This window comes from Carcharhinus amblyrhynchos, chromosome 9, assembly GCF_965287045.1.
Source record: "Carcharhinus amblyrhynchos chromosome 9, sCarAmb.v2.hapA, whole genome shotgun sequence".
Lineage (NCBI taxonomy): Eukaryota > Metazoa > Chordata > Chondrichthyes > Carcharhiniformes > Carcharhinidae > Carcharhinus > Carcharhinus amblyrhynchos.
The window spans coordinates 52,713,928-52,733,399 of NC_137332.1; the positions used below are offsets into that span (position 1 = coordinate 52,713,928).

General features: G+C 43.0%; 1 protein-coding gene across 3 annotated transcripts in view; it reads right to left on the minus strand.

Moving 5' to 3' along the window:
* Window positions 1–283: 283 nt before the first annotated feature.
* atg4c (autophagy related 4C, cysteine peptidase) overlaps window positions 284–19,472 on the minus strand; it is a 63,394-nt gene continuing 44,205 nt past the window's right edge. For all 3 annotated transcript variants that reach the window (XM_080195635.1, XM_080195637.1, XM_080195636.1), the window contains exons 9-11: window positions 7,929–8,005; window positions 6,283–6,402; window positions 284–723 (exon numbers count right to left, since the gene is read on the minus strand). In XM_080195635.1, coding sequence (XP_080051761.1) covers window positions 544–723; window positions 6,283–6,402; window positions 7,929–8,005 — 377 coding nt within the window. In that variant the 3' untranslated portion in view covers window positions 284–543. The remainder of the gene's footprint in view (window positions 724–6,282; window positions 6,403–7,928; window positions 8,006–19,472) is intronic.

The following is a 19,472-nucleotide window of genomic DNA, read 5'->3' on the forward strand; positions in this document are numbered from 1 at the left end:
TGAGGAAAATGCAGCATTCAAAACTTTGGATGCAGAGGCTACAATGAGATAGTAAGGTCAAAGGGCTACGGGTGGGGAATTTATGGGTAAGGGTCATATAGGCTGGCAGGGAAATCTTTTGGCTGGTGCACAATTCTGTTCAGTTATCAGTCTTATTGTGATGACCCCTGATTAATATTTCCTCTGGTCTCCAGTGGCTATGATTTAACTTAGAGAACATGGAAAAGCAAAAGATGGACAAAGGAAACTGCAGGCAAAAAAAATGGTCCAATGAGAAAATAAACCCAATATTTGCATAATTTTATTCATGGTCAATTTTAAAAAAGTTTATTTTCATAACTATACATAGTCAGAAACTATATCAGGGAAGATTACATTTTTTATATACAATAAAATATCTACTTTGTACCATAGCAAAGTATTTTGAAATCAGCAGCATTAAGCTATATAATTACAGATTCATTGTACATCAGTACTAATGGATACCCACAATAGATGCCAGCACTGACAGGGTAGTCCCACTGCATTTGTTGTGAAACTCCGTTACAGCAAGACAAACTCCTCATTACTCAATCTCTCTGCTTTCCTCCTTCGAGTCTCTGAGAGGTGTACAGCTGAATCAGCTTTTGGCGTGCAAAGTTTATCAATATCATAATCTCTAGCGTGTCCTTTTGAAAAAGTAAACAGTGGATATTTCTCCTTGGACGACGGTGATTTCAGAACCTAAAGTTTAAATACAAAAAGAAAACTTCTCAATTTATTTTCATATTTTGCAAATCACATTTTTTTGTGTAAGTGGAAAATTAATGTTTTACTTTTAACGGTGATATTCAGTTCCATTTCCCTCCAAGCCCAAGCTTTTGATACCTCTAACAAAACTGTCATTCTTCATACAGGATTTGACCGAGTGAGCATTAGGAGGTTATAATAGCCAAACCTGATTCTTTGCACAATCTGAGCTGGATTGCATCACTTCTCTGAAGACAGGTTGGAGGTGTAAAATAGCAGCGGGACACTTTGGAAGGATATTCTGAATGGCAGCAAAAAGCTGCATGCTGACCAGAGGCCTTTAGCCAATTAAACTAATTAAGGGCTTCGTCCTGCCGCCATATCCATTTTACTGGGGTCAGGGTGCCCCCCACCCCCCAATGCATGGGAGGAGGTCACTCAGTAAATTCTAGCTGCCTTCCAGCGGGTTTCTGTGGAGTCGGGGGAGGGGTACCTGCCACCGCCTACCCTGCCAGTCTTCAGAGGGCTGGTAAAATTCAAACTAGGATGTATAAAATACTAGATTTGGCCATTGTGGCCTGCTGACATGCGTAGTTAGGAACATTGCTGAACAGCGACAGCCTTGGTAGAGTTATCAGTCAACTTTGGGAGGGAGGAATTCACTCTCCTAGCCCCAGCACATTAAAGTATTTTCTTGGCCTTCAACATTGGAGGCTGTAGGATCCATTCATTCTTTTAGAACAAAGACACAACTAGTCCGAAGTAGAAAACTTCTTTACTAAGCATCCTTTAGAATTTAGCATTTACAAAAAGTGAAATAATGATTACTTAAGAAAGAGAGAGAGAGAGAGAGAGAGAGAGAGAAAGAAAGAAAGAAATGGACAAAGCAGCAGAAGCCAGTACCGTGTTGGCCAAAGAACTCAAAACATAATCTGGATCGAACTGACTAAACATCAATCTCTGTCTACAATATAACTGAATACTTATCTATGTTATTAAAGAGCTGGGTACAAGCAGTATTCTACACATAAATAATTGGCAACTGTGACCATGAAATACTGCTGTTTACCTTACGAGAAAGCCTATTTACCTTACATTGTACTTTCAAAGAATGTAACCAATTACTACGCTAAACCCAGAATTCCAATCTCTTTTAAAATGTGGCCAAATTAGTTTAAGCTAGCTTTAAAGCATAGCATAATTAGTTACATAGAAAAAAAACCTTAAAATGAAGCCTTTTAATGAAAGCACATCATATAGAGGGTCCCACAGAGGCGTACTCTTTCCTGCAGCCTAAGTAGCCACTATCAGTGGCGCTGCAGAGTCTGCCAAGCTGTTGTCCCTCTTATTGGATTGGAAGCTCTAGGAGGCAGTCAACCATCATCAACTACGCAGCAGTCCTAGCAGCAGCTTCTTAACTGGCCCCTGGCAATGAAGTGCTGCCCAGGGTCTCACTATCTGTCCCGATGGGCTTGGGTTCTGTTTTTGGTCCTGCAGTGGGATAATCTGGTTTTCAATAAAATTCTGGCCCCAACGTCTACCCATGCATTTTTCCACAATTCAGAGATTGTAATTTAAGAGGAGCAGCCCTTATGTAAAGATCTAGAGCTGGTTTATAGTTCCCTAACTGCAAAGGTTAATTGTAAAACCCTACCACTGGCCAAGCCGAAATTAGTCAATTTAGCATAAACATGGGAAATTCCTGGTCTGTACAGCTCCATCATAGCAAGGAGTATCACCACCAACTGAGCCACTGAAAAGCCAGTGATTACATTTTAACAATACTGCAAGTATACAGGTTAAATCTGCTCACCTCACTCCTGATTGGCGCAAGTTAAAATTTCATAAATGTGTATTCAAATGCACAATATTGCTCACTGATATCTGATGAAACTACAAACGATCGAATAAAGCTGATGGCAGCATCCACTCCTATTCAATGTCATATATTTGAAGGCTGTTTTAAAATTTCAATTCCAAAACAACAGGGCTGAGTACAATGATGTACTCACTAATTGTGGAACAGCACCCATTTCAGGTTATCACCCTATTGACTGCAAACTGTAAATTGAGTGTTATGCCGCATTTTTGTATTGCGAAGTAGCACTATAACTGAAACAAAATAACTGTGCACTGTGAAAATACATCAAACCAGGACTAAAAAAATGAAAAGAAACTTCAAATACTGTCAGGTACTAGCAATATCTGACACTAAAAAGTAGTGTTCTCAAGTTATGAGATGAATTCAAAAGGAAGCAATGAGACATTTATGGATCTTAGACATAAAAACATGTTTAAAGACGAGGCAATAATTGGTGTGACTAAATGAACCAAGTTGGCTTTTTAAGGAGGGCTTTACAATTAGTTTTGAAAGGTAGATTGGTTGTAATTTTAACTTAACTCACTGGGTAAAAAAACCAATGTAATAGACTGGAATGCCAATTTTAGATCCTGCCAATGATTGCTCTTTATTGAAATACAAGATGGGGTGGAAAAAATGCGACTGATTTGTTTGTAGGTAGCAAGAGGAAAACACAAGCAGAAAAGCACAAAGAATTACATAGGATACTTTCCAGCCAACATCTGAGCAACAGTTTGCTAATATTCTTACCATATCTGAACCACAGTTAGGTATGTATCTGCTAAATCAATAGTTTTTACATTTAAAATTGCTCATTATAATTTTTATGCAGAATAGGAACTTTAAGATAAATTAAATTTCCGTATAGTTAAGCACATTTTCGCATTCATTAAGGAAATCATTTTTTTCCAATTCAAACTAGCTTTAATTTGTGTCACAAATGAAATATTTTATCAGAACTACACAGTATAAAGCTTCATTTAATTCCCAGCGCTAATGTAGGAGATTTGCTCAGCTTGAATTTATTTTACTTTCAATATTGCCACCTGCTGGTGACAATACTGGACAGCTATTTGGAAAATGCTGCAAGGCCAAAAGAACGGCGTTAATAAAAATGGTGAATACAATCCTAGACTAATCATCGACAGAGATGTGTTTTAGAATTTGCAGACCGTTATCAACATATTTCCTTCACTAAAACATGAATATGTTGGAAAGAAAAGCAATTACCATAAGACCCAAGAATAACTGAACTTGAAGGAATGGGCTAACAGAAGTTTAAGATCATAAACTGACTTGCTGAAGGTGGCCCAGTCAAATTGCTCATTGTGCTCAAGGATTCAAACACCAGGGGGTACAAGTTACAAACTGGTAGCTTATGAAAAAAGGAAATGAGGCAGAACTTTTTCACCGAAAAGGTTATAGAGATGTAGAATAAATCAGAAAAGTCTCCTGAAGCAGATAATATAAATGCCTTCAAGAAGCAATTATGTAAGTTTCTACAGAGGGAAAGACTAGGGGGCATAGTAAGAAGCTGGAGAGGTCATTCAAAAGAGAACAGACTTGTTAGCCTCTTGATCTTCTTTTCTTAAGAATTCTTATGTTCTCACAAAAATGAAATATGACCACATCCCACCTCAAAACCTTTTTGACTGAGAGAATAACCTGACAATGTCTTAATATACTGCCTGTACTAATCTACAAACAAAGAGATGCACTTAAAAAATACACTCTTATGAATTGCTTGATTCTCCCTATATCTCTCCTCCGATACCCAAAAAAAGTGTGAAGCTCACCAACTAACCATAGTTTAGCTAATGTGCAGTTAGCTACAAGTTGGTATCCAGTATTTGATTCTATTAATTAAGATACCAAAACTGAGGCAAAATGTGTTAAAAACGTAGTAGCGTGCAGCACAATAAGTTAGCGCACTTATTTTTAAAACAGGTTAAAATTCAGGTCCTATTGAGTGATGAAGGTTCCTCAGCCTACATAGAACATAGAACAGTGCATTACTGGCCCTTTGGCCCTCGATGTTGTGCCGAGCTATGTCCAAACCCAAGATCAAGCTATCCCACTCCCTATCATTCTGGTGTGCTCCATGTGCCTATCCAATAACCACTTGAAAGTTCCTAAAGTGTCTGACTCCACTATCACAGCAGGCAGTGCATTCCACACCCCAACCACTCTCTGAGTAAAGAACCTACCACAGCCATCCCTCCTATATCTCCCACCATGAACCTTATAGTCATGCCCCCAAATAACAGCTCCAACAGAGGAAATAGTCTCTGCACATCCACTCTTATAAACCTCTATTAGGTCGCCTCTCATCCTCCTCCGCTCTAAAGAGAAAAGCCCCAGCTCCCTACCCTCCAAACCAGGCAGCATCCTGGTAATTCTCCTCTGCACTCTCTCCAATGCTTCCACATCCTTCTTATAGTGAGGTGGCCAGAACTGTACACAATATTTCAAATGTAGTCTCACCAAGGTCCTGTATAGTTGCACCATAACCCCACGACTCTTAAACTCAAACCCCCCGTTAATAAAGGTTAACACACTATAAGCTTTCTTCAGAGCTCTATCCACTTGAGTGGCAACCTTCAGAGATCTGTGGATATGAACCCCAAGATCTCTCTGTTTCTCCACATTCCTCAGAACCCTGCCGTTGACCCTGTAATCAGTGTTCAAGTTTGTCCTACCAAAATGAATCACCTGGTGACAATAAAATTCCTAAGTAAGCTAATGAGTACAGGTCCAACAAACATAACTTTTTTTTTCCATTCTTGGGATGTGGGCATTGCTAACCAGGCCATTATTACTTTTTTTGTTGTTTACTTTATTCCAATCCAATCAAGTCAAATTAAAGCCAATTCAGAGTCCCAACAAGTTGGGACATTCCCGATCCAAGCTGACAAGACAAAGCTCTCACCTCCTGTCTTGGGCTTGATCTACATGATCTAAGCTGATTGGAGTAGATGTAGCTCCTCCTCCAAGGCTTGATCTAATTTGCACCTTAGCCAACTGAATGGCTTGCTAGGCCAAATCAGAAAGCATTTAAGAGTCAACCAAATTGCTGTGGATCTGAAGTCACATTTAGGACAGACCAGGTAAGGATGGAAGTTTTACTTCCCTAAAGGACACTAGTGCAAAAGGTTATTATGACAATCGACAATGGTTTCATGGTCATTGGTAAACTTTTAATTCCAGATTTTCTTTTACTGAATTCAAATTTCACCACCTGCCGTGGTCGGATTCAAACATGAGTTCCCAGAGTCTGACATTCAATTAACCCCATCATACAGAGAGCTTTAATCTGCATATAACCATATTACACTTGACCTAGAGCTGTAAAACAGTAGCAGTAAATGCCTAAAGTGAAAAACATATTCTAGCATTGAGATGGGAAACAGACATTATTTTTCCACTCTCGACCAAAAGAACACCCAAATTCACTGTAAATGGTCCACACCATTGCTCCTTACCAGCTGAGAGGAGCCAAGTCCATAAAATCAGTGATTTTTGCAGGTCTGTTTGGCTCAATACCACACCATGTTTGCATTTTTCCATTAAGTCACTCGGGGGATTCTTCAAGTGTAATTAACAGTTTTTATATATTGCTAGAGAAACAACAGAAAACCACTTAGCTTAGTAGTTCCTCTCAGTTTATTCCATCAACAATTCTTACTACACACCTTTGTTATCTCATCAATTATTTTTCCAAAATCATCTTCACTGTGCGAGTAAAACCCTATTGTGCAGCTGGGATCCATTTTACTAAATGACATCTTTTTCGGAGAAGGACAGTGATATGACTGAAAAGACAAAGTAGCAAAATTAGCTCATCAGCAAAAGTTCTGCTAGAATAACAAACAACTTGTATTTATATAGCACCTTTAACATAATCAAAACTTCCAAAGACACATCCACACTAAGTTAGATTAATCTACACCATGTATGCAACATCAACTTTCTTTTCTTAACATACATTTTTCAAGAGAAAATTCACTTCATCCACTAATTACTGACTCACTGTTGAATACAACACAAGTAATCTTAAGTAATGCAGTGTTATTAATGGAAAAGTAAGTTGAGTGTAATGAGTTGGATGTTGGGGAGATGAGATGGGGATTGGGTCCATGGGTGGAGTTAGTGGCTTGGGAGAATCCTTGGGGTCGGGGTAATGGGAGTCAGGAGCATCCCATGGTGGAGAGTTGGTCTGGGTCTTTACAATAGTTACCCAGAATTTAGAAGAGGTTTTTAACTTTCTAACTTTTTCTGACATAACTATTGGTATAACCCTGATGAAACCATCCGAAGTGTCCGATTTAAATCACGTTTTCAAATGGTTCCGGGCGAAGCGCAATTTCCCAGAGGACGTTAGCACATGCGGGCACTTGCCATGCAATCCCTTATCTGTGAAGTTCCAAGGGGGATTCTCCAGCTCATCTTTGGGGTAGCCCCCAATCTGATGCTGGGGAGTTTAGAACTTTGAAGCCCACAATGGCTATAATGGTAAATAAAAATGTTACACTGATGGATTAGATATGTTCGTGGATACAGTCTGCAGAGGAAGTTTTAATCATCATTTGACTTGCGCTATATCCCACACGAAGAGGCAGAAATTTAAATACAATTATGATAGAATAGAATGTATCAAGAATATTCCTCACAAGTTTGCAAAAAACCAAAATTAATGGAAAATCCCAAGCTTGAAAGCTACACCAACTCATTCATTATTGGCAAGTAAGGCAAAATTTTACCAGCCCCTGCGTGCTTGTCCCATTGCTATCTGGAAGCAAGACAGACCATGTGAATAATTGGAGGCCCAATTGATAGCCATTTTTCCAAGCCTTCCAGGGGCTTTTGGGAGAGGCTCCAACAGCAATGCTCAGTGAAGAGTTGACTTTCTGAGCACTGGGGCATGCTAGTCTGGCCCTGGTAGAAACATGAACTGACTTTCTCACTTGCAAGGCTGCTGCAAAATGGAGACATGCTCTCATTCTTCCTGCAGCCTCAGCAGTGGCTATTTCTCTCAGTAATGCTACCATGGCCTTCAGACTAGGCCAGTAGCGTGGAGCAACTTGGACTGTGGACCTCGCGACGGACAATTAAAAGACTGCCACCAGGAAGATTGTCACTTTGGTCCGCTTGGGTGGGCTTAGAACCCACATGTGGTACCAATATTGGGATTTACCCTGCTGGTAAATTCCCAGCTGTAATTTTTACTAAAATGGAACTGTGTTGAAATTAGAAATAAAGTATACTTTAGCATAAAATTAAATCATTTTAATACAATTAAAAAGGAGAAAAATAAAGTCAACAATATCCAAAACTTCACCTCAAGTGGGAAATCCTTTGTTGTGATATCCACAAATGATTGGCAATAATGAGGATCCATGTAAATCAAACTGTCATCTTGAAGGACAAAACAGAAGATAAAAAATTCAAAACTACCGAATGAGACATTTTCTTCCAATCTCATCCCTCCAGTTTGTATAATGAGTCAAATAATGCCCACATATCATCCTTTCAACACTGTTTGCTGTTTAAAACTTATTTTCAGATAAAACTGCATTCTGTATTGCAAAATTGTGCTGTTCAAGCAAATATTTTACATAGCAATTCCAATCTTATTTAAAATTTTCCAAAAATTGTTTTATATTAAAAAAAAGGTCAGTAAACAAACTGTACATTGCTGAGCGGCAGCTTGACCTACTGGCAATTAGTCTCAATGCTCTCTATACAATGGAAGAGGAAGGAAATCAGCCACCATCCAATGACTCATGGTGAAAAGGTTGCATTCAGAGATGTCAAGAAAGAACAGGGTCTGTTTCAGCTGACTAACATGTAGAGAATGTTGACTCACTTAAGACGTTGGAGGCAACAGCACATTTCAAGTTTAGAATCCTGCTCTAGGCATTCTCTTGGGTCTGATGATGCTAAACACCCTAGGCATTTAGTTTAAGGAATCCAAATTTACAGAAAATTATAAATAAGAAGCATAGTATAATAATTGAGGACCAAAGAAGATTTCAAGAATAACATGACTGAATGTGCAAAAAAAGGCATATTGACTGACATTGTATTCCATGTGAATTAAAACATTTTTGTTAGAATTAGCAGTAGTGGCCGCAAAAGAGATTCCAGGATGGTATGTAGTCTCCCTGGTGCTAGGGTCAAGGATGTTTCAGAGTGGATGCAGGACAATCTGAAGGGGAAGGCTGAACCGCTAGTTGTCATGGTACACATTGGTATAAATGACAGAGGTTTAAAAAAGGATTGAGGTTCTAAAAGCAGAATATAGGGGGTTAGGAAGTAAGCTGAAAGCAGGACATCAAAGGTAATTATCTCAGATTTATTATCAGCATTATGTGCTGGTCAGAGCAAAAAACAGCAGGACATATAGTATGAATTTGTGGCTGAAGAGATGGTGTGAGGGGGAGGATTTCAAATTCCCGGGACATCGGGACCAGTTCTGGAAGAGGTGGGACTTGTACAAAGTGGACGGGTTGCACCTGGGCAGGACCAGGACGGATGTCCTTGGGCAAAAAATGTTTAAGGGGGTAGTAAACAGTCTACCAAACTGTTATGGTAATCTTGGGAATAACATTAGACAGGAAATCAGAGATGCATGTGATAAAGAATCTGCATATAGATTGGGTGAGTCAAATAAGTCTCAGTACAATAGAGGAGGAATTTCTGGAGTGCGTATGGGATGGTTTTGGATCAAAATGTTGAGGAGTCAACCTTGCACTGGATATTGTGCAATGAGAAAGGATTAATTGTGAGAACCCTTGGGGATGAGTGACCATAATACGATAGAATTCTTTATTAAGGTGGATCAAGTGAGGTAGTTGATTCTGAGGCCAGGGTCCTGAATCTCAATAAAGGTAACTATGTTGGTATGAGGCATGAGTTGGCTATGAAAGACTGGGAAATATTATTGAAAGGAAGGATAGTGGACAGGCAATGGCAGGCATTCAAGGAACAAATGGGTGAACTCCAGAAGTTGTTTATTCCTGTTTGGCACAAGAGCGGTAAGGGAATTGTGGCCAAACCATGGCTTACGAGGGAAATTAGAGATAGTGTTACACTCAAAAAAGCATACAAATACAATAAAAAGCAATAGACGTCAGGATTGAGAGCAATTTAAAATTCAACAAAGGTGGACCAACAGATTGATTAAGAAGGGGAAAATAGAGAAAGTAATCTAGTGGGGAGCATAAAAACAGACTGTAAAAGTTTCTGTAAGTATATAAAGAAAAAAAGATTGAGAAAAACTGAATGCCGAGCCCTTACAGTCAGAAATGGGGGAATTCATAATGGTGGCCCTGGAGAATTGATCTACAAGCTTGCAAATGAAGGGATGTCAGGTTACAGCTGTTATGTTGAAGTTGAAATATCAACTGTGGGCCAACCACAAACTAACCAAAAAAAGCTCCATGTGTACTCAGCTTGTGTTCTCAGCAGTCTCCTTTACAGTAACAAGGCATGGACAACTTACACAAGCCAACAAAAGCGGCTGAACAGCTTCCACCTCTGTTGCTTCAGACAGATACTGAACATTTTCTGGCAAGACATATTATTGAACATGAAAATACACCAATATGCAGGGTTCCCTTACATGTTTGAACTCTTGAGTTAGTGGCAACTGCATTGTCTGGGTCATGTCAGCCAAATGGATTATGGCTGCGTCCCCAAAACCATATCTTGTCTCCATCCACCTGCCTTGGATCGTTATTCTTATGATCTTATCTGGTGAAAATTTCTCAGGTTTAAAATTAATTAAGCTAGCACCCACTGCTTTCTGCAAGAAAGAATTCAATACTTCTACCACTCTTCATGTCATAAAATCCCCACAGTGTAGGAGGCGGCCATTTGGCCCATCAAGCCTACGCCAACAATAATCCCATCCAGGCCCTATCCCCCTAACCCCACATATTTACCCTGCTAATCCACCTGACACTAAAGGACAATTTAGCATGGCCAATCCACCTAACCTGCACATGTTTGAACTGCGGGAGGAAACCAGAGCACCTGGAGGAAACCCACTCAGACATGAGGGGAATATGCAGACTCTTCACAGATAGTCACCAAAAGTGAGAACTGAACTCAGGTCCCTGGCACTGTGAGGCAGCAGTGCTAACCATTGTGCCACGTGATTCTTCTGCCAAATGCCCTGGTTTTGGTGTTAAAATTATGTCCCCTTATCCTAGACTTCCCTCACCAATGGGAACAAAATCCCCTCTGTCTTCTTTATCAAATCCTTTCAAAGTCCTAAAAAATGATTAACTGAAATTTGTCTTTAACCTTCTATAGTACATTAAAGCAATAGGATGAGGGAATTATAAGTTAGGGAAACAGAGGGGCTTGTCTGCAGCCACAGACTTGATGCCAGGATGGTACGTTGCCTCCCTGGTGCCAGGGTCAAGGATGTTACAGTGCAACTGCAGAACATTTGAGGTGGTAGGTGGCCTACATCTGCTCCTGTTTCATATGTTTGTATGCAGGGGTTATGTGTAGGAAGTCAGATAAGATCCTGCCGGCAGATTTTAGGGAGCTAGAAAAGAAATTAATAAACAGGAACTCTCCAGATTAGTCTCAGTGTCACCTGAATACAGAAGTAGGAGGATCATGCAGATATATGGCTGGAGAGGTGATTAGGAGATAGGACATTAGATTCCTGGAATATTGGGGTGGACTGTGCGGGAGGTAGGAAATGTATAAGCTGGAATGACTGCATTTGGACCAGGACCAATATCATTGTCTGGAGTAAAAGCAAAAGATCTGAAGAAGAGCCATTTGGATTTGAAATGTTAACTCTGTTTCTCTTTCCATGGATACTGTCAGACCTGCTGAGCTTTTCCAGCATTTTCTGTTTTTATTTCACAGTCTGGAAGTTTCCTGCACTGTTGGCTGGAGGGAAGGAGGGAGCTCAAACCAGACTGACAGGGGAATGAGAATCTGAGCGGAAATTCAGAAGAGAGAAAAACGAAGCTGGAATGCAAGACAAAAAACTTGTCAGTGTAGCAGGCAAAGAAAACAAAGGCTAGAATATAGACAAGGAATCGGACAATGCCAAATGGTATATACTTCAATGCAGGGAGTCTAGTGAAAAAAGCAGATTAACTAAGGGCACATTTTGGCACTTGGGAGAATATCGGAGCTTTTACTGAAACATGGCTTAAAAGAGAGCGTATGGCAGCTCAACATTCCTGGTTACAGGATTTTGTAATAGTCAGTTTTGGTGTAGAGGCCAATGCCTTTCTGCAGCTGGCACTGATGAATAGTATAGGTTCAAGGTCAACTGGTGTTTCTTTTTCTCTTCTAACGGGCTCTCTTTTCCACTATCTAGTCATTTCTTTTGCCCTCTGCTTTTTCCACTCCTTCTTGACTATTTGCATCTAGGGCCTCCAGTCAACAATGAGGACTTTCCACGCAATTGCTCTGACTCTGATCAACTTCAAGTTTTGCCTGCAGATGTCCTTGCGTTGCAGGCACGAGTGGCCAGCTGGTCATGGGCCAATAGCAAGCTCAGCATAGATCATGCTTTCGGGGACGCAGCCATAATCCATTTGGCTCACATGACACAGATAATGAAGTCGCCACTGACTCAAGAGTTCAGACATGCAAGGGAACCCTGCATGTTGGTGTATTTTCATATTCAGCAATATATCTTGCCAGAAGATATCCAATACCTATCTGAAGCAGCAGAAGTGGAAGCTATTCAATCGCCTTTTCTGGCTTGTGTAAGTTGTCCATGCCTTGTTACTATAAAGGAAGCTGCTGAGAATACAAGCTGAATACACATGGAGCTTTACTTTTGGTTAGTTTGCGGTTGGCCCGCAGTTAACATTTCAACTTCGACAGTTGCGGCCTGACATCCCTTTACTTGCAAAGCTTGTAGATCAGTTCTCCAGGGCCTGTAAGGAGCTCGACTTGACAATCAGCATCAGAAAGACAAAAGCTATAAGCTAGAATGTAGAGACTCCACCTTCTATGTTGATAACAGCTTTACATATCCTGGATCAACAGTTAGCAGGAACCTGCTTGAAATCTACTATGGACCCCAAAGCAATCAGAGCTAAACAGAAGAGCAAATATATAGGCAATATTCTGAGAATTACAACAATAGCGCAGTGATTGTTGGAGGTTTCAACCACCTTAATGTTAACTGGAATGGAATTATGTAAACGGTATAGAGAGTCCCAAATTTTCAAAATGCATGAACGATGCATTTTGAAAATTCATTTCTTCGCTAGTACAAAGCAAGAGAAGGGGATTAGTTTCAGGGAATGAAGCTGAGGAGATAGGAGGACGATCAGTGGGAGTGCATTTTAGTAACATTAATCATAATTTGGTTCGATTTAGCCTAACCAAAGGACAAAAATAGACCTGGAGTAAAAGAATGGACATAGAAACATCAACTTAAACGTAATTCAGTGATAGACCAATGGGAGGCATTCAATAAGAAGATAAAAAGGCGTTCTGTTCCTACAGAGAAAAAGGACGTGACTCTTAAATCTAGAATCCCTTGGATGTTGAGGAGTTGAAGGAGGACAGGTAGTTTGAGAATTGGGAGAGCAGTCAGGGGGTGTGGAAGAGGGAGCTGGGGGGGCTGAAAGGGCAGTAAGGCGGGTTTTGTGGAGGGCTGGGGGAAGTCCTGTGCATTTCAGGCTAGTCAATAGTAGCTACCCAGGTGTTCGGATCATAAAATCATAGAATCTCTACAGTGCAGAAAGAGGCCATTTGGCCCATTGAATCTACACCAACCACAATCTCACCCAAGCTCTATCCCCACTTATTTACCCTACTAATCCCCTGACATTAAAGGATAATTTAGCATGGCCAATCACCTAATCTGCATATCCTTGGATTATGGGAGAAATCTGGAGCATCCGGAGGAAACCCACGCAGACATGGAAGAATGTGCAAACACCACACAGACAGAATTGAAAGTGGTTTTAGTTCTTCTAGGTTATCCTGGGAACTACTGCCGTAAGACAGACTTCCAATGGAAGTTTGAACTTACTGGGCAACTGCTGTGCAATCTTTACTTGGGGACTTCCTTGGGGAGTCACCAGTGCTTTTTGGGGTCCCCACACTGGACATGATGGCCCCAAAGCTTAGATGTTATAGGCCATTGAGTCTGTCTTCATGAAAGATGAGTAAGATACAGACATTGTATTTAAGCAGGAGTGGTGTGTAACATTGGAGCTCATAAAAACTGAAAGATAGGAAATATTAGGTTTAGATGAAATGTATTCCAAGCTGTCAAAGAGAAGCAAAGGAAGAAATAGTAGAGGCTCTGACCAACATTTTCCAATCCTCTTTGGTTACAGATGACAAAGGACTGGAGAGCTGTCGATGTTATTTAAAAGGAAAGGGATAGATCAAGTAACTGCAGGCCAGTGAGCCTAACTCCAGTGATGGGCAAATTATTGAACAAATTGTTTGCTGGAGCAGACGAGTGAAGGAGCAGAGAGAGATAAGATTTTACCTGTTAAAAACCTGTTTAAATAAGTTTAAAGCACTTTGTTCTTTGCAGAACTGTTTAAAGCATTTATTTTATTGTATTTACTGCTTTAAGAATTCTGAGGGAGTGGTTAGAAGGAGTTGTGGGCCAGCCAGCTTTAAATCAGCGCCAGGTTTAAAAGGAGGCCTGGTGCAGACAGTGGGCAGCGGAGTGAGAGGGAAGCAGAGTGAGCAATTAGGGCTTAATATCAAAAGGGCTGGGGAGAAAAAGGGCCAGGTGAGTTCGTGTGGAAATTTTCAACATTACTACAGTGAATAATGGAGGGGCATGTGATGTGTGGTTTCTGTATGATGTGGGAACTGGTGGACCCCAGGGTCCTCCCCAGTGACCATGTCTGCAGTAAGTGCAGGTTGCTGGAGGAGCTCCAGCTCAAGGTAGATGAGCTGGCCTCTGAGCTACGGACGCTGAGGCTCATAAGGTAATAAGCCGTGGATAACGAAGGAGGTGAAGGAAAGTGTTAAATTAAAAGCGGAGGAATTTAGAGTAGCTAAGAGCAGTGGGCGAGAAGAGGATTGGGAAAGGTTTAAATGTCAACAAAGATTGACAAAGAAGTTGATAAAGGAGGGTAGGAGAAGCTATGAGGCTGGGCTAGCACTTAATATAAAAAAGGATAGCAAGAGTTTTTATAAATATATAAAAAGGAAGAGGCTGGCTAGGGTCAACGTTGGTCCTTTAGAGGATGAGAAAGGGGAGCTAGTGGTAGGGGATGGGGATATGGCTAAGGTCTTGAATAACTTTTTTGTTTCTGTCTTCACGGAGGAGGACGTGAATAATTTGCCGGGTGTTAGCGATGGAAAGGTGGTAGGAATGGAGGGTCTTAATGACATTACTGTTACTAGAGAGGTGGTGCTCGACAGACTGGAGGGGCTGATTGTGGACAAGTCCCCAGGACCGGATGGAATGCATCCGAGGGTTCTGAAAGAAATGGCGGAGGTTATAGTGGATGCCTTGGTGGTTATTTTCCAGACATCGCTGGATTCCGGGGAAGTGCCGGAAGATTGGAAAACGGCTAATGTTACGCCGTTGTTTAAGAAGGGTGCCAGGCAAAAGGCGGGGAATTATAGGCCGGTTAGTTTAACGTCTGTGGTAGGTAAAATGTTAGAATCCGTCATTAAAGAGGAAATTGCGAGGCATCTTGAAGGGAATTGCTTGATAGGGCGGACGCAACACGGTTTCATTAAAGGGAAGTCGTGTCTGACAAATTTACTGGAGTTCTATGAGGATGTGTCTAGGGCAGTGGATAGAGGAGAGCCGGTGGATGTGGTCTTTCTGGATTTTCAGAAGGCGTTTGACAAGGTACCTCACAAGAGGTTATTGCAGAAGGTCAGGGGACATGGAGTTGGGGGTAGGGTGTTAGCGTGGATAGAGGATTGGTTGTCAAATAGGAGGCAGAGAGTGGGGGTCAATGGGTGCTATTCGGATTGGCGGTTGGTGACTAGTGGGGTGCCCCAGGGGTCGGTGCTGGGGCCTCAGCTATTTACCATTTATATAGATGATCTGGAGGAGGGAACCGAGTGCAGGGTGTCGAAATTTGCTGATGACACCAAGATTGGGGGAAAGGCAAATTGTGCGGAGGGTGTGGAGAGTCTGCAGAAGGATCTAGATAGGCTGGGCGAATGGGCCAGGAAATGGCAAATGGAATTTAATGTTGGCAAGTGTGAGGTGGTCCACTTTGGTAGGAAGAATGGTAGGAAGGACTATTACTTACGTGGCGAAAAACTGCAGCAGGCGACGGTGCAGAGGGACCTCGGGGTCCTTGTGCATGAGTCGCAAAAACCCAGCTTGCAGGTGCAGCAGGTGGTCAGGAAGGCGAATGGGATGCTGGCCTTCATAGCGAGGGGGATTGAATATAAAAGTAGGGAGGTCTTGCTGCAGCTGTATAGGGCATTGGTGAGGCCGCAGCTGGAGTACTGTGTGCAGTTTTGGGCGCCGCACCTGCGCAAGGATATTTTGGCCCTGGAGGGAGTGCAGAGGAGGTTTACTAGGCTGATACCGGAGTTGAGGGGATTGAGCTATGAGGAGAGGCTGAATAAACTCGGCTTGTACTCGTTAGAGTTTAGAAGAATGAGGGGAGATCTCATTGAGACGTATAAGATGATGAATGGGATGGATAGGATAGAGGTGGAGAGACTCTTCCCGCTCAAAAAAGACAGTAGGACTAGGGGGCACAGCCTCAAGATAAAGGGGAGGCGGTTTAGAACGGAGTTGAGGAGGAACTTCTTCACTCAAAGGGTGGTGAATCTCTGGAATTCTCTGCCCGTTGAAGTGGTGGAGGCTGCCTCGCTAAATATTTTTAAGAAGCGGGTTGATGGGTTCTTGATAAGAGAGGGGATTAAGGGTTATGGGGAGAGGGCGGGAAAGTGGAACTGAGCCACAACAGATCAGCCATGATCTTATTGAATGGCGGGGCAGGCTCGAAGGGCTAGATGGCCTACTCCTGCTCCTATTTCTTATGTTCTTATGTTCTCATCAGGGGGAGAAAGGGTGCCATTGTCAATGGGGTGCAAGTAACATCCTCCCCCCCTTAGACTGGCTAACTCTAAGGGTCAGGAACAAGAGGGGGCTGCTGAGAGGAGGAAGGAGGGTGGGGAGAGGAGGCCTCAGCCTCTCAAGCTGCATAACAGGTTTGAGGTTCTTGCTTCCAGTCTGGACGAGAACGAGGGAGGTGAGGTCGGTGAGCAGACTGCACACGGTACAGTGATGCAGCAGGACATAGGCAAAGAGAAGGGGAAAAGGAACGTAGTTGTAATTGGGGATAGTGGGGTGAAGGGTATAGACACTGTCCTTTGTCACAATGACAAAGTGCACAGAAGGGTGTGTTGTTTGCCTGGTGCTCGGGTCCGGGATGTCACATCTGAGCTGCAGAGGAACCTGGAATGGGTGAGAATCCGGTCGTAGTTATTCATGTGGGTGCCAACGACGTAGGCAAAATGCAAACTGAGGATCTGGGGAGGGAGTATGAAAAGCTGGGAATGGAATTAAAAAGTAGAACCGACAAGGTGGTCATCTCTGGGCTACTTCCTGAACCGAGTGCAGACGGGCGTAGGGTTGATAGGATTAAGGAAGTGAATGGGTGGCTCAGGGATCGGTGTGGGAGGAATGGGTTTGAATTTATGGGGCACTGGCACCAGTACTGGGGTAGGTGGGACCTGTTCAGGTGGGATGGGGTTGGCCTGAACTGTGCTGGGATCTGAGTGCTGGCTAATCGTGTAAAGAGGACTGTAGACAGGGCTTTAAACTAATTGGGGGGGGGGGGGGGGGGGGGGGGGAGAAGAGAGAGAGAGAGAGAGAGGGTGTGAGGGTAGGTGACATTACGGGGTCTAAAGTTAAGGAGACGGTACAGGTAAGGATAGAGGCCGAGGATGTCCCAATAATAGAGGGAGTAAGGGGCGTGAGTATGGTTGGTGGCGTTCCGGCAAATAAGGTCCAGGTGAAGGCTGGGATGAAGGTGCTTTATCTGAATGCGCGAAGCATTAGGAATAAAGTGGATGAGTTGGTGGCGCAGATCGACACAAATGGATATGGTCTGATGGCCATTACAGAGACGTGGCTGCAAGGTGACAGGGACTGGGAGCTGAATGTCCAGGGCTATCAAGTGTTTAGGAAGGATAGGCAGGAGGGAAAAGGAGGGGGCGTAGCTCTGCTGATTAAGGATAGCATCAGGGTGGTAGCGAGGGATGACACTGGAGCCATGGAGCAGAAGGTGGAATCGTTGTGGGTAGAGATTAGGAACAGCAAAGGGAGGAAGACGCTGGTGGGTGTCGTCTATAGGCCCCCCAATAATGATCTGGAGGTGGGGCGGGCTGTTAACGCACAAATAAGTGCGGCGTGCAGGAATGGGACGGCCGTAGTTATGGGGGATTTCAATCCGCATATTGATTGGTCGACCCATGTTGGAAGCGGTGGGCTCGAGGAGGAGTTCTTGGAATGCTGCCGGGATAGTTTCCTCGAACAGTGTGTGTTGGAGCCGACGAGGGAGCGAGCTATCTTGGATCTGGTGCTATGTAATGAGGCGGGTAGAATTAGGGAACTTGCGGTGAAGGATCCTCTTGGGGAGAGTGATCATTGTATGGTGGAGTTTCTGGTGCAGATGGAGGAGGAGAAAGTGGGTTCCCGGACGCGCGTCCTTTGTTTGAATAGAGGGGAGTACGGTAGGAAGAGAGAAGAATTGGCGAGTGTGGACTGGGGGAGCGCATAAGAACATAAGAAATAGGAGCAGGAGTAGGCCATCTAGCCCTTCGAGCCTGCCCCGCCATTCAATAAGATCATGGCTGATCTGTCGTGGCTCAGTTCCACTTTCCCGCCCTCTCCCCATAACCCTTAATCCCCTCTCTTATCAAAAACCCATCAACCCGCGTCTTAAAAATATTTAGCGAGGCAGCCTCCACCACTTCAGCGGGCAGAGAATTCCAGAGATTCACCACCCTTTGAGTGGAGAAGTTCCTCCTCAACTCCGTTCTAAACCGCCTCACCTTTATCTTGAGGCTGTGCCCCCTAGTCCTACTGTCTTTTTTGAGCAGGAAGAGTCTCTCCACCTCTATCCTATCCATCCCATTCATCATCTTATATGTCTCAATGAGATCTCCCCTCATTCTTCTAAACTCCAACAAGTACAAGCCTAGTTTATTCAGCCTCTCCTCATAGCTCAACCCCCTCAACTCCGGTATCAGCCTAGTAAACCTCCTCTGCACTCCCTCCAAGGCCAAAATATCTTTGCGCAGGTGCGGCGCCCAAAACTGCACACAGTACTCCAGCTGCGGCCTCACCAATGCCCTATACAGCTGCAGCAAGACCTCCCTATTTTTATATTCAATCCCCCTCGCTATGAAGGCCAGCATCCCATTTGCCTTCCTGACCACCTGCTGCACCTGCAAGCTTTGGTAGGTAGGTCTGCTGAGGAGCAGTGGAGGATCTTTAAGGAGATCTTTCTTGGTGCTCAGCGGAAATTTATTCCGATGGTCAAAAAGGACCGTAGGAGGAGAGGTAATAAGCCGTGGATAACGAAGGAGGTGAAGGAAAGTGTTAAATTAAAAGCGGAGGCGTTTAGAGTAGCTAAGAGTAGTGGGCGAGAAGAGGATTGGGAGAGGTTTAAATGTCAACAAAGATTGACAAAGAAGTTGATAAAGAAGGGTAGGAGAAACTATGAAGCTGGGCTAGCGCTTAATATAAAAAAGGATAGCAAGAGTTTTTATAAATATATAAAAAGGAAGAGGCTGGCTAGGGTCAACGTTGGTCCCTTAGAGGATGAGAGGGGGGACTTAGTGGTAGGGGATGGGGATATGGCTGAGGTCTTGAATAACTTTTTTGTTTCGGTCTTCACGGAGGAGGACGTGAATAATTTGCCGG